Source organism: Penaeus chinensis, chromosome 10, assembly GCF_019202785.1.
Source record: "Penaeus chinensis breed Huanghai No. 1 chromosome 10, ASM1920278v2, whole genome shotgun sequence".
Lineage (NCBI taxonomy): Eukaryota > Metazoa > Arthropoda > Malacostraca > Decapoda > Penaeidae > Penaeus > Penaeus chinensis.
Window position 1 is genome coordinate 5,468,062 of NC_061828.1, and position 15,000 is coordinate 5,483,061.

The 15,000-nt window shown below is 36.5% G+C and overlaps 1 protein-coding gene across 6 annotated transcripts in view; it reads right to left on the reverse strand.

Annotated features, from left to right (window-relative positions):
* LOC125029480 (disks large homolog 5-like) overlaps nucleotides 1-15,000 on the reverse strand; it is a 278,200-nt gene that overhangs the window by 6,082 nt on the left and 257,118 nt on the right. For 5 of the 6 annotated variants that reach the window (XM_047619383.1, XM_047619382.1, XM_047619377.1 and 2 more), the window contains 13 exons: nucleotides 14,615-14,793; nucleotides 14,083-14,237; nucleotides 8,157-8,373; nucleotides 7,462-7,591; nucleotides 7,129-7,274; nucleotides 6,113-6,389; nucleotides 4,160-5,976; nucleotides 3,549-3,758; nucleotides 3,253-3,382; nucleotides 2,986-3,121; nucleotides 2,544-2,841; nucleotides 2,036-2,403; nucleotides 1,682-1,904 (listed from right to left, as the gene is read on the reverse strand). In XM_047619383.1, coding sequence (XP_047475339.1) covers nucleotides 1,682-1,904; nucleotides 2,036-2,403; nucleotides 2,544-2,841; nucleotides 2,986-3,121; nucleotides 3,253-3,382; nucleotides 3,549-3,758; nucleotides 4,160-5,976; nucleotides 6,113-6,389; nucleotides 7,129-7,274; nucleotides 7,462-7,591; nucleotides 8,157-8,373; nucleotides 14,083-14,237; nucleotides 14,615-14,793 — 4,286 coding nt within the window. The remainder of the gene's footprint in view (nucleotides 1-1,681; nucleotides 1,905-2,035; nucleotides 2,404-2,543; nucleotides 2,842-2,985; nucleotides 3,122-3,252; nucleotides 3,383-3,548; nucleotides 3,759-4,159; nucleotides 5,977-6,112; nucleotides 6,390-7,128; nucleotides 7,275-7,461; nucleotides 7,592-8,156; nucleotides 8,374-14,082; nucleotides 14,238-14,614; nucleotides 14,794-15,000) is intronic. The other variant, XM_047619378.1, reaches the window with a different exon arrangement.

Genomic DNA, 15,000 nt, shown 5'->3' on the forward strand with positions numbered 1-15,000 from the left:
TCTACAAATCTGGATGTCATTTTCCAACTCTCCTTACTCAGAAAATTACTTAAGTATCATCAACTGTAATATATAAATGAAACAATGACGGGAAGAACAAGAAAATGTATGCATTTACAGAAGGCTTTTTCCCTACATTGCTTTTTCAGGGTAATATGGTGAAAAGGCTTTCAGCAAAATTTGTGTGTTTTCTTGTTCTTACCCTGTTTCTTTTCTTATAAACTGAATGAGCCAGTTACACCAATGAGCCAGTTACAAGTACTCTCTGTCTTGCCCGTTTGCCCTTTTCTTTGATTTACAGAAATATTTTACATTATCTTATTGACCTGTTACTAATGTTTATAACAATATAGTTATTATAAAGTTTATAATAAATATAACACCATCAATATTCATAGCACTAGTAAAAAATACATTTATCCCGCCAATTCAAATCAGGTAAGGTCACAAGCTCTACTAATTGACTCCTCTGTGGCTAAGCACTAGCAGAGCCATCTATGTGCAGAGACATTTCACAAAAATATAGATAATGAGCACAGCATTTTCCCCATTTTTTATTAATTTTCCCCAGTAGCATTAGGTTAATAATCTCAAGCAAAGTTACTAGGAATTGAAAGTTTATAAAAGCTCCCATGCATAGTGGATCCCAACATCACCTTTTATGGGAAAAGAAACAAGCTGCAATTAGGAACATCCAGAAAGCTAAGCATGCTTCTGCTAACACGTTCTAATAATAAAAAATACCTTTATGCACTAGTTCAAAAATAATACATCCCACAAGAAATCTAATATGAACACCATTAATATATATGACTTCATACTTAATAGTAATAATTCCTCATGCATCAAAATCAATTAATGAGGCTATATATATATCTATATAGCAATAATAAACTCTCAAGAAGGGATATTCTGTTCCACTGGAAACGCTCATCATCAATACTACTATCTTGTAAAAAAATTGAATGGCCTGACAAGGGGCAGGCAACACAGGAAAATGTATAAAAATGACATTCAAATTGTTAACTCATTGCTGCCATTTAAATATACAATCAACCATAGTTTTCTTTTGTGAATTTTGTTTGCACATAAATTGCTCCATAAGTACTCAGCTACCAAGGAGCCTACATGACCTTTCCTGATTTCCCCTTTCCTTGAGTTTTCTATTCTTTTTTACCAAAGCTATTAATATTGATCTTATCATCATTATTGATATTATGATTATCATTATGTCAATAATACTAATAAAAGCAATAACAATAAAAATAAATATCAAGGTCTAAGCTAAACAGGTGAGATAGGTCAGACTAGTAACTTTCTCTCTTAGTGATTAAGTACATGTGGGGCCATCAAAGTGCTGTGACAAGTAATGATGACTGTGGGCCATATTTGTGGAGGATGAGGATGAGGATAAGAAAAGAAACGAAAAGAAACGAAAAGAAATGAAAAGAAACGAAAAGAAAAGAAAAGAAAAGAAAGGAAAAAACAAAGGAGGAGGAGGAGGAGGAGAAGAAGGAGAAGGAGAAGGAGGAAGAGGAAGAAGAGAAGGAGGAGGAAAAGGAGTAGGTAAATAGAGTGGTAAACAGAGTAAAAGGAGAGGAAGCAGAAAGAGGAAGAACCTACATTTTCATCACCATCTGTTAGTTGGTAAATGAAACAGTAATTAACTGGTTCAACTTACTTGTCTTTGCTTGGAACTGTTCCACATTGACTTTTCTGTCCGTCTTCATCCACAACCCATGCTCGCCACTGACCAGGCACATTGTTAAACATAGTGTTATCTACATATAAAATGTCTTCTTTTCGAAAGCGAAGATCAGTAGAATCCCCTGCATCACCCAATCGATCAAACAATGCACGTATATAGAAGCTGTCACCAGGTTTATCCTGAATTTCTTCATATCCTGAAAGCATTGGGAATCATGAACAAATCAGATTTTAGCCAAGTATAATCATAACTTCAAAAATGATAATGAACAGAAACAAAACCCAATGTCACATATTTTTCATTTAGCAATGTGTTCCTTGAACTCACTTTGGTAATTGTACTGCACTAGCATTTTGACATTATCAGCAGGTTTTGCAAGCTCAAAGGCAGCTTGTTCAGCAGTAGCATGTCGGAGATCCACTCCATTGTACTCAAGGATGTGGTCACCGGGACGGAGCCCAGCTTTAGCTGCCGGGGAGTCTGGAGGAACAGCATGGACAAAGATCCCCAGAGCATTTCCCCCAACCATCTGTATTCCTAAATTGTGGGATTTATTAAGCTCCAAATACACCAGTCGCGGCTCTGCACTTGCATTATTAGGGCTGACTCCACTTCCTCCACTGCTTGCTCCAGGATTACTGCCTCCACTACTAACACCACCATTACTGTTACCAACACCACCATTCTCACTACGCCTGAAAAGAAAATATCGTAATTAATGTGAAATAATCAGGCACCAATTATTTCTAACATTAAATAACAAAAAAACAATTTTTTTATGCATAATATAAACTTTTAAATGAAATTAAAACCCATGTATTGATCACACACACACCTTGAAAATGTTTCTCTTTTAAGTGAATTCATCACATGTGCAATTTCAGGACGGGTGAGTGTGGATCTAGCAGAAGGCGACAAGGAATGATCAAGGGAATGGTCAAGAGTGTCACGAAGATCCAGTGGGCTCCGCAGAGTGGATGTAGATGAGGGGGGCATGTTATCATCATCTACAGAATGGGGAGAGTCATGCGAGGTTGGTTTGGGAGAGTTGCGAGGGGTTGGGGTGCCCGAGCGAGAACCTCCGACACTACTGCTGCTGCTGCTGCCTACCCAACCTTCTGCTTCTTGGTATTCTGCAAAATGAACAGTAAAGAAAGTAAGTACCCTACCAAATATTTCCTAGCTTGACCATAGACAAAAACAGGTTAAACTTAGCTGGAAATAAAGAATATACTAAAAATGCAATATGTTAAATACCTAATTACACTTATACTTACTTTCTGGATTATATTGGACTAACATGGTAACAGATGTGCCACACTGGGAAAGTACTGTTGAGGCTGACTGCTTTGTAGCTGATCTCAGATTGATTCCACAGACCTCTAATAACTGGTCACCAACACACAACCCAACCTGTTGAATCATTCATCATTTAAACTCAGGATAAACATCACTATACATGTAAATATTCTCAATATACTGTTATAAGATCTTACTGTGAAAATTATGTAACTATGACAATCAAGAATATGAATAAATCATACCTGGGAGGCAAGTGAATTGAGTGTTACTGCAGAGACAAAAACACCACCATTCTCTAAACAACGAATTTGGATGCCCAGAGGCTCTGCAGACTTCTCTATGTCAATATTTCTAATTTCTCCTGGATGTGGTCTGTTGGCAAAAAGGTGTGTTATTTCTACATTAAAAAAATATAATCACTGGTAAATAATAATATTAACAATAAAACCATAACATAAAGTTATTTATCACACAATTATGTTTTCCAGTGATTAACATAACATACAGCTACCACTTCTTTCATGAAAGGTCAATATACCTCTTCTGCCAAGTATAGTCAGGATAATGAGGGTTGTGCACTGAGTGTGTGATGTGAGTGATGTGTTGTCCTCTTGCTGACACTCCACCGCCACCAACCGTCTCCACGGAACAAGTAAAAGGCATTGGGGATCCTCTCTCTGATGTTCTCTCTAAGCTGCTCCCTTTCCCTCCACTGCTTTTGCTTGCAACACTTGCATTGCTTGGTATTCTTAGAGGAATAATAGTAGTCTCATTATCATTTGAACAGAACACTATGAAAAATTAGATCATATCACATTACAACACATTTTGAAATATTAAAAATCTCAGCCCAATTACACCTTTTCTTTACTCTATATGAGCAAGTCACATCAAAGAGAAATAGTTAACATTCTTATTTCCTATTAATAAATTTACTTAAAACTGACCAAGTTATATGTTCTACTAATGAAAAAGTGAAGGAATCAATTTCCTACTATATTTTTTTTAGTCTCATAACAATAAAAGCACGCAAACCAATAAATACTGCCAAAGTTCTAATAGTCCCCTTTATGGCATCAAGTCTTTATCATAGAGACTGTGGTACCATTCTTTAAATAACTTTAAACTAAAAAAGAAACAAAAAATTACCTGATTCGTTCATCTTCTTTTTTGCGAGGCATGGTACCCGTGAAGCGTTGAGAATCATGGTAAGACGGAGGACACGAATGGTGAGGAAGCAGTGGATGTTCATCGGATGTTGGACGGTATGGATGAAGATGATGAAGAGTACGGGGTTTGTGATGGCCAGGCAACTCTAGTGATGGGGAAGGAGAGTGATAGAAAACTCCACCACTTACAGTCCCAATCATACCAACCGGTGTGGGAGAGGATGCCTGACGGCTTTCATAATACCCCCGACCATCCCGGGGATCACGTTCCAGTCCAGAGGGAAAAATGCTATCTCCACTCCTAGATTGCGACAGGTAGTGTGAGGGAACCACAGGCAAGGTGGGAGGCGATGAGTAGCGTGGAGAGACGGCAGATATTGAAGAGCCTACTGAACTATGAGGATACTGGTGAGGATGACTGAGGGAGAAATGTGACAAATGAGGGTAAGGAGCAAATCCTTGGGGTGATCTTAAAGGTGGATTTGGTGGAGAATAAAGCCCCGAATGAGGGTGAGGAATGCGTGAGTTGGGAGTGCGATCACCCCCATGATGCAGAGGGGATGGTCTCGTACCATACACAGGCGGCTGACTGATTTGAAGACTGTTGTCTATGCTCTCACTATCACTTGGAGGATACTTCAGAATATTCTTTTTTACATAGTACTCCAGCTCTGCTTTGCCAACTTTCCCAGATTTCACAGAGAAATCAAGTGATGTATCAGATGTGAGGGAACTTAGGCGATCTCTATCTCTTTCTGAATCCTCACTTTTTCTTTCAATAGAGGTGTTGTGTGGACCTACATTAGAATATACTTCTTGACTGGGATATACATTACTACTGGACTGTGGACTGGAATAAACTTGGGATGCACTGCTATATGATGACGGTTTTCCACTTATATCCACACTCTTATTATACGGGGAAAGCTGCTGACTTCGTGGACTAGTTGGTGTACCTCTAGGACTTGATCTCGAGCTCATGTATCGATCATGATGGTAACTTTCGTAAGGTTTTTCTTCGCACGAATACTGGGAAGTCATGGGGTTTGGAAAGAACACAGTGAGCTGAGGTCTCTCTCTTTTCCTTTCGGTGTACATAATTGTGCTGCTATTTGCATCCCTGGTACTCACTCCCCCACCTCTGTATTTAGGCCAAGTGCCTCCAGATTTATCTTTCTCCCTCTTTTTGGATCTCTTGGTTGTACTTGTCCCTCCATTGCTGCCACTCTTATGATGATACGAATTATTTACAGAATCTAATTGAGCTATAGCACTTTCTGCTTCATGATCCAAGACAGATGTTAAGTGCTTCTTCTTTTCATCTTTTTCTCTACTCTCACTTCTTTCTTCAGCTCGTTCTTTACTGTGTCTTCTAGGTTTCACCATGTTCTTGAAAAGATCAAAGGGTCCAGTCCCTGAGCCTTTATCTCCAGCTGCCTTTGTTACATTATAAACTACCTTTTCACTGCTTCCATATCTCTTGCAACTATTGTCTTCACTATGGGACCCTCCTGATCCTGGCATCAGTTTCTTCACCAGTTCTCTGCTTCCTGAGCGCCCTGGGCTGACCCCTGTCTCCTTGGACGGAGAAGTAGGGGAGGAGTATGGCCGTGAAGAGGATGTTGACTTGTCATCCTCAGTGATGTTATGGCCACTTGAGGAGGAGCTGAGAGGATCTGACAAGGAGGATGATCCATGGGACTTCAATGTTGTTAGCTGAACTACCTCCCCTGCAGCATCTAACAAACACTGTGCCTCCTCACAACTTCCAATATTATCTACTGGCTTCCCATTTATCTTGAAGAAGAAAAAAAATGTGTAAGAATTTCCTTCCTTTGCACTTTAAATGTCATATTGATATGAAGAATATAAATCCAAAGCTTGCAATACAAGGAAAAATAAAATAAAAATAAACACTTCAAAATATACTTACATTGAGCACTCTGTCACCCACAGCTAAATTACTCTCTCTTGCAGCTGGGCTTCCAGGCAAGATGTTTGCTATGTATACCCCTGTGTGCAGTGTCAATCCATGATGTGCAGTGTGGGGACAGTGCAGATGAACTGTGTGAAGGCTGCGGCCACCACTTCGTCTGCGTCTGACTGTCATCTGTACCCAACCACCGCCATTAACAACAGCAGCGTAAACACTTGAACGATGAACTCTTTGGCAGTCTACTCCATTCACATTAATTATTTGGTCATGTAGCCTGCAAATAATAATAATGGTCAGAATTTAAATAATTTCCATGCAGCCAAGGGTCTAGCCTAACAGTGTATAAACTTTAGTTGTTCATTGTGAACTTGTAGAATCAGCTTTTCTGTGAATAATTATGGTACTGACAAAACAGAAATACAAAGAAAGAAAGAAAGAAAGAAAGAAAGAAAGAAAGAGAAAGAGAGAGAGAAAGAGAGAGATAAAGAGAAAGAGAGAGAGAGAGAGAGAGAGAGAGAGAGAGAGAGAGAGAGAGAGAGAGAGAGAGAGAGAGAGAGAGAGAGAGAGAGAGAGAGAGAGAGAGAGAGAGAGAGAGAGAAAGAAAGAAAGAAAGAAAGAAAGAAGAAAGAGAGAAAGAAGAAAGAGAGTAAGAAGAGAGAGAGAAAGAAGAAAGAAAGAAAGAAAGAAAGAGAGAAAGAGAGAAAGAGAGAAAGAAGAAAGAAAGAGAGAGAGAAAGAGAGAAAGAAGAAAGAAAAAAGAGAGAAAGAAGAAAGAGAGAAAGGAGAAAGGAGAAAAGAGAAAGGAGAAAGGAGAAAGATGAAAGAAGAAAGAGAGAAAGAGAGATGGGAGAGGAGAGAGATATATGAAAGAGAAGAAAGAGACGTTTCTCTGGAGAAATTCTGAAACTAACCCCATGTAGCCTGTACTCTCACATAAATCATTACTCACAACTTTATATCTAAGTGCACTTGCTAGTACTAAGAAAACCTAAGAGTCTAGTATTCCACACTAACCTGAGTTTTCCTTCAAAAGGACCATCTTTGGCAATGTGTGTGACGTAAATGGCTCCATCATTCCCTCCGTAGTGTGGGTCATCTGCACCTCCAGCGACCACAAACCCAACATCCCGGTCAGATACAACACCCTGAAAGCAAAATTTCTGGTAAAAAAAAAAAAAAAAAAAAGAGAGAGAGAGAGGTGAAAAAAAAATCATATGAAAAGCTGGGAAACTATTGCCACTGAAATAAATCATACTAATTTTTGTTTGTGACTTTTACATGTACTAGTTGTAGTGAAGTGATACATTTTGTTTTAATTAACATATTCAAATTGGTTTTGTAGCTTACAATTGGCAAATGAAGAATATCAGTTTCCCATTCTTGCATATCAGTGTCGATTGCTGAATCTCTTGAGTGATTATGAGCTGCCAACTGACGGACAACAGCTGCCTTTTCCTGTTCTGCCTCAAGTCTTTCTCTGCAATTATAAAAAATAAAAAATAAATAAAATATAGATATAGATAGAGAGATAGACAGATAGAGAAATATATATAAAAAGACATTAGATAAATTACATATTCCATTACTATCTTAACCCATTCGCGAAGGGCATGTCACGTATCAGTGCCATGCCTACTGTGAGTTGACTTGTTTAATTGTTTTTACACATAGATGGCTACACTTGTACTAAATCACCAATAAGCCAATTACGAGTACTGCCTGTCTCACCCGTTTACCCTTTTTACGAAAATATTTTACGTAATCTTATTTAGCCATTACTATTGTTTATAACATTATAGCAATTATAATGTCTATAATAAAAACAACACCATTGATATTCATAGCACTAGTAAAAAAAAAAAAATTTCCCTCCAATTCAAGGAAAGGTGAAATCAGGTAAGACAGGGCCATCCATGTGTAGAGACATTTCACAAAAATTCTAAAAAATGAGCACAGCAACTATTTTTTACTTAGTTTCCCTGGCGGCAATGGGTTAAAATACCTAAATGCTAAGATTATTTTCGGAAAAAAGAAAAACTTACTTCAGTTCCTTTAATTCTTTGGAGGCTTCATTACGTTGCTTTTTCATATCATCCGAGTCCCTAAGAGCTTCAGCCAATTCAGACACAGCTCTGTCTCTCTCTCTCCTCAACTTATCACAGTGAGCACGAATTGACTCCCTCTCTTGAACAATTTTGTCTCGCTCACTGAAAGCCCAGTCACGTCGCCGCTTGGATACTTCTGCCTCTTGTTGTGCCTCTAAAATACCGTAAACCAAATAAATAAATATGTACACATAAATACACATTTTTAACCTATATTCCTAGTAATTACCCAATGCAACACGTGAAAGAATAATTACCATTAAACCAGATGCCCTTTTTGACTTACATATGATCCATAAAATAAGGGAAAAATTACTCAACACCCAAGGTGAGTTACTTATTCACAATCACCTGAACACTTTCAACATGGTTAACATCAAAAGATAAGACACCCAACCTTCACATTGCATGACAATCTATCAGCTACAAACTTAACTTGAATCCCTTTATTTCTGCACAAGCATGATAAAGGGAGCGGGAAGGAGGATTGGGAGGGGGAGGGAGGGAGGGAGAGAGAGGAGAGAGGAGAGAGGAGAGAGGGAGAGAGAGGGAGAGAGAGAGAGAGAGAGAGAGAGAGAGAGAGAGAGAGAGAGAGAGAGAGAGAGAGAGAGAGAGAGAGAGAGAGAGAGAGAGAGAGAGAGAGAGTGTGTGTATGCAAATATACAAAGGAGAATAAAGGTACTCAAGGAAAACTGTGAAGGATTTCCCACTAATAAGCCTATTTTAATACTTTTTTAATAAGTTTTATCACACAGTGAGAAGTATACCTTGTAATTACAGGAATGTTCATAACCCTTTCTGGGATAGCCTTTTACACTCACTTCTAAATTATCCGTTTATTAAAACAATTTCTCGCACTCATGTACACACAAGAGTGCAATTGCTCACTGAATATCAGAATATCTAAATCAAGCTGTTTCCTGTTCAACAGAAAGTAGGAAAGTTAACGCCTACCAAACTGATTATCAAAACGTTCTCCAAGGCCTTTTTATAATCCCAGACAGAGTTTAGAAATATCTGCAAGTGTATACCAATTACAATTGTTAATACACCAATCATGCATGATACCTGCATACACAAAAATGTGGTCACGGAATTTCAAAACAGAAAACTAACGAACAATGCTTTTACTTCTCTTTTCTCATTCTCTCCCGTATCCTTCCCTACTCTATCTTTATATCCCACTTGCTCCCTCTAACTCCCTATTGCCCTAGCTTAAGGGAACCATCTCTAAATAGGGGTGAAGGGGAATTTTTTTTTTTGGGGGGGTCAAATCAATAAATATTCATAAATAAAAAAAGATAGCCATGTGGGAGGAGATGTACCCCTCAATAAAAAAAGAAAAGAAACTGATCTCTCATCCCCGAGGATTATCAATTAAGATTTGGGAAAAAAAGAAAAAAAAAAAAAAAAACATCAATGAATTCCTAAGACGACTACGTTGATTTCAGTTCACTTTAGTTTTCCTTTAAATAAATTAATTTGAACCCTCTTTTCAATTATCAAAAATTCAATTTCAAAAAAGATAACGTAGTACTCTGCGCATTTTTAAAAGTTTTATAAAAATACATTTAAAAATTCAAGCGGTAAAGAACTTAAAAAAGGAAAGAATAAAAAAACAATCAAAAAGGTTTGATATTTGAAGTTCATTTTCTGTAACTTTTTATATACGAATCTTTATCATCTATTTACTATTGAAACTACTATCATTTATCATTTCTTTCAAATGCACTTTACTGCGCAAAGATATGATAATTAGTCTCCAAGTTACGGAAATAAACAAATGACTCCAATGATCATGGGCGAATCCGAACCCAAGACAACACGACCGTTATCTGAAATAAGTTGTTTCTTGTCTTAGACCTCTTCTATTACACTTTTATCTTCCTATGATCCATTTCAATAGGTAATATCAAAATCCTTTTCAGCTCTCCAAGCCTACCCCACCCCCCCCCAACTACCTCCACCCATGCTTAGGGATGGTGCCCTTAATCTGCCCAACACACTACTTAAAAACATGGAATATTTACTAAACATGACTACTCTGTAATAAAAATATAGACAAATAAAAACAAATATTTTCTGGTATCACAAGATGCAAGACAGAATCAATGACGATTGAAATTACAACAAATTAGTTAGAAAAGCTGGTTGATTATGACTGAACATTCTATGATGTTGAATCCATCTGAAATTTCCCTAATCAGCAAAACAAACTGCAAATGCAGATGCACAAACATTCCCACTCACATCTTCAATGCAAATGTTACTATTGTGTAAATGGGAGAAAAATATCAAAGACAAAGAAACTGATCAAATATATATCATGAGTTTTCAGATCATATAAAATTATCTAAATCTTGAAAAGCATGTGGTTATTCTACTTTGTTGCATGAGAAATATAAATAGAAAAAAAAACTTTCCTTATACAGATAAACAGTTTTCCTAGCACCTCAGTCATACATTCATTTAGACCAAAAGAAATTTACAAAAGCTATGGCAATAAGAAGTTAGCTCCCGAACATATTCATAACACATACCAAACACAAATGGTTTTTAAAACTATCTCTCCTGATCTAATAGCAATGAGGCTTAAAAAAGGAAAAGTATGTCATGTTCCATCCTTTTTGCACTCACTGTAATTGTCATTCAAACATTCCGAACACTAGAGTATCAAATATTGATCGAGCTTAAATCAAGTCATAGAAATACATTTTAACAAATCCATAAGAGAACTTAACTATTAGATTAGAAAGATTTCCCAGCAGCATAATATTGTCCAAGTTACATCAATCAGTTTATACTGATAATGATGTTACATGAATTAAACTAACTAGGAGAAGATTCAACCAGTAAATATGTGGTGAACCATTATTAGCCACTCCATGCAAAAAGTATCTCTGCTAATGATGGTTTCCTGTAGCATATTTATATAAACATATATACTGTACTATACATACATACAAATATCAATAAAGTGCTATGTGTGTGCATGTGTATGCATGTATGTGCATGTATGAGCACGTGTGTGCATGTATGTATGTGTGTGTGTGTGTGTGTGTGTGTGTGTGTGTGTGTGTGTGTGTGTGTGTGTGTGTGTGTGTGTGTGTGTGTGTGTGTGTGTGTGTGTGTGTGTGTGTGTGTGTGTGTGTGTGTGTGTGTGTGTGTGTGTGTGTGTGTGTGTGTGTGTGTGTGTGTGTGTGTGTGTGTGTGTGTGTGTGTGTGTGTGTGTGTGTGTGTGTGTGTGTGTGTGTGTGTGTGTGTGCGCGTGCGCACTAATGTCTCCTTGTAAGTGTGCATATGTGTCTGTTGCCTGTGTGTATATATGTTTGCTATTAGGAATATATAGTGATTCAAGGTTAATAACTGCCAAAAATATATCAAAGCATAGCTTTACAACTGTATCAATACTACCAGAAGTTTAATCTACAGAAATATCATGATTTTTTTCAGGATAAGGAAAGTCTCACACCATGAGTCAAACTGTGATTCAGTTTAGTTAGGATATTAAGCATTGTGATCAGACCTGGATAACCTTACATTTTTTCTTACCTTTCTTGTAGATTAACAAACCATTTCACAAATGTACACATAATGCCTTCACTATTCAAACTTACAGGTCTATACCATAAATTCTTTTAATCTTATTCTAAATACCTGACAGCTTTATACACAGAGTTTACAGAAACACATTTAATTCTAAAATCAACTTAGTAACAATACACTCCTAACTGTTAATAGATTATCAATAAAAAATACTGGATAAAAATCTAAAATGAGTATATAAGTAACTTGTAATATGGATATGTATATGTATATGTATATGTATGTATGTATGTATGTATGTATGTATGTATGTATGTATGTGTATGTATGTGTATGTATATGTATGTGTATGTGTATGTGTATGTGTATGTGTATGTGTATGTGTATGTGTATGTGTATGTGTATGTATGTATGTGTGTGTGTATGTGTGTGTGTGTGTGTGTGTGTGTGTGTGTGTGTGTGTGTGTGTGTGTGTGTGTGTGTGTGTGTGTGTGTGTGTGTGTGTGTGTGTGTGTGTGTGTGTGAGAGAGAGAGAGAGAGAGAGAGAGAGAGAGAGAGAGAGAGAGAGAGAGAGAGAGAGAGAGAGAGAGAGAGAGAGAGAGAGAGAAAATATATTTAACATGCCTATATACCCACACATCCTTTCCTTCATTCACATGAATATGCATATTTCACATGAACAATCAGCCAAAAGAGTATTGGTCTAGTTTTTTTTTTTTTGTGTGTGTGTGATCCTGAATGTATTTCTATCACTCAAAGGGACACTTCTAAAAGTTATATTTGTTAAACCAAGAGCCTGTTACTAACATTCAGAGATAAATGTGCATAACTCTTAAATATGCCAGATCCATCAATAAGTGACATCAAGATATAATGTTTGGAATAAAATATTTATATAAAAATACATGTTCCCCTTTTCATTATCGACTAAAATCAAACAAAGATTTCTACAATAAAAAACTATCTGATCTGGCATGTATTTAAAATCCTCCAAAGCAAACCATCAATGCATTTCTTCATTTCCTGCCAAAATGTGCAGGAAATGAAGAAATGCAAGGAATATAAAATAAGTAAGGGGATAATTCTTGGTTTACACTAAGCATTTACTGATTCATTCAATTGTAATTAGTATTTGTTTTTAATTGTACTTTACACTGTAATAACAAACCTCTACTGACATTAAAGCAAAGATCTGACTCAAATTTATTTTTCATTCTCAAATTTGGTTACAGTTTCAAGGTACTATCATGCCCTATCTGCTGAATCTTTAAACATCATTAAACTACAACAAAACTCTTTTGGCCAAGTGTACATCCATAACTTGCTACCCATGCAAAAGATGTTTCAAACGCTACAAATGTTAAGGATGAATAAAGTTTTCTGGATACCAATACTAGAGAACATACATATTAATCATCATGCATCTGAGCTCAACACTGAGATAACAAATCATTCACTTTATTTTTTAGCCACCAAGAAAATAAAACTGGCAAGAAGAAAACTGTATTTGCGAGAGATAACAAACAAATAAATCTGACAACCATGGGGTCTAGCGGCTATTTACCTGCTACATTTTCCCTTCATGATGGTGGCCAGGGAATTGAGAGATAATAGAGGAGAAGGAAAATAATAACGGGATAATAAAAGGCACAAGATGAAGGCAATGAAGTAAAAACAGAAATCTTTCTTTTATCCAGAAATGAAAAATAAAATGCAGAACTTATAAGTAAATCAAATAGATTCTTTAGAAGCCGATCTGATGGTGTGAGGTATGATCCTACGTATGTCTTGAAAAGAAAAAACAATAAAATCAATGAGTTCCTCTGTAAGTGCATAAACAGGGGTTAGTGTGATGCAACTTCTGCATATAAGCTGGGAGCCAATTAGAGATTTACATAACACAAACATCTAAGCATCAAAATATTTAATTTATCATATGCAAATTTATGTAAATATAAATACTAAAGAGATATTGCAGAGCTACAGACTGTAATACACAACAAATCTATTAGAGGCAGGGGTTAATACATAGCTTTTATTGATGTTAATTTGTTAAGGACTGTTGCTTACCAATCATCAATTAAGATTAATAATTATTTCAGTTAACAAATTACTATAATTCCCAGGTTTATTACATGCTTCTTTGAAGCAAAATAAGGGGGGGAAATTCCTATATAAAAAAATAACAAAACAGATCTTCTTCTCTTCTAGTTTCATTCAGACGGAGATGCGTAGTTTATCATCTTAATTGGTTACTAGCGCACAAAACGCACAGCAGCTGGCACTAAATAAAACACAATTCTTGAGCTATACATACCTTGTAACTCACTCTGCAACTTTTCAATTGTTTTTCTTAGTCTATCAATTTCTTGATTGGCTTGATCTAAATTATCCAGGCGTTCTTTCTGAGCCTTGGAATACATATTGTGCGAGCTAGAATCTAAATCTGGTCCCTCTTTCAAAGTCATTTCTCTGTAACACAAAATGGAAAACTTGATTATTGAGCATCGTTTATTTTCATGCAATCACACACACTATGTCACCACGCATATGCACTACCATATACTCAAGCCCCCAATTTGTGTATAAACATTATTTAAACTTTTCAGAGTATCAGTAAAACTAATGACAAGGTGGTTTGTCATGATCTTTTTTATATCTTTATTTTTGTTTTGATGCATTTTTCCCATAATTAGGATTCCTGTCAGGCTCCCTTCTTCTTGTAATTACCAACCATCTTTATTTGCACTGACAAACATAACAATCGCTATTAGTGCTAATAAGCTACTACGTCTGTGGTGTAAGCTCGTAGTCACATCTGACAAGCAGTGTATAATGTAAACAATAACCTTTCCTGCTTATAGTTGTCATGATCCTTATAAGAGCCTTCCCACTCCTTGTTAGTGTCCTCTTTGGCACCAAAACGTTCTCGGAGGTCATTACATTCCTTAATTGCCTTATCACGGTCGTGAAGAGATGCTGCAATTTCCCTCTTGAGCATTTCTATTTGAAGAAGAAGTGATTCCCGCTGTAGGCATAAAGGGAGCATTAAGAAACTAAGGGATGATAGAGACAGTAAGAAAGGCTTACATGCAAAAATTATGTCAAGAATTTTTACAAGAACCAAGTACAACAAAAGCATATACCAAAAATAATTGTAAAATACTTTCACTGTAAGTATTTAATGACTTTTTTCACAATAAAATAAAAGCAACTAAAATAAAACAAACTAAAT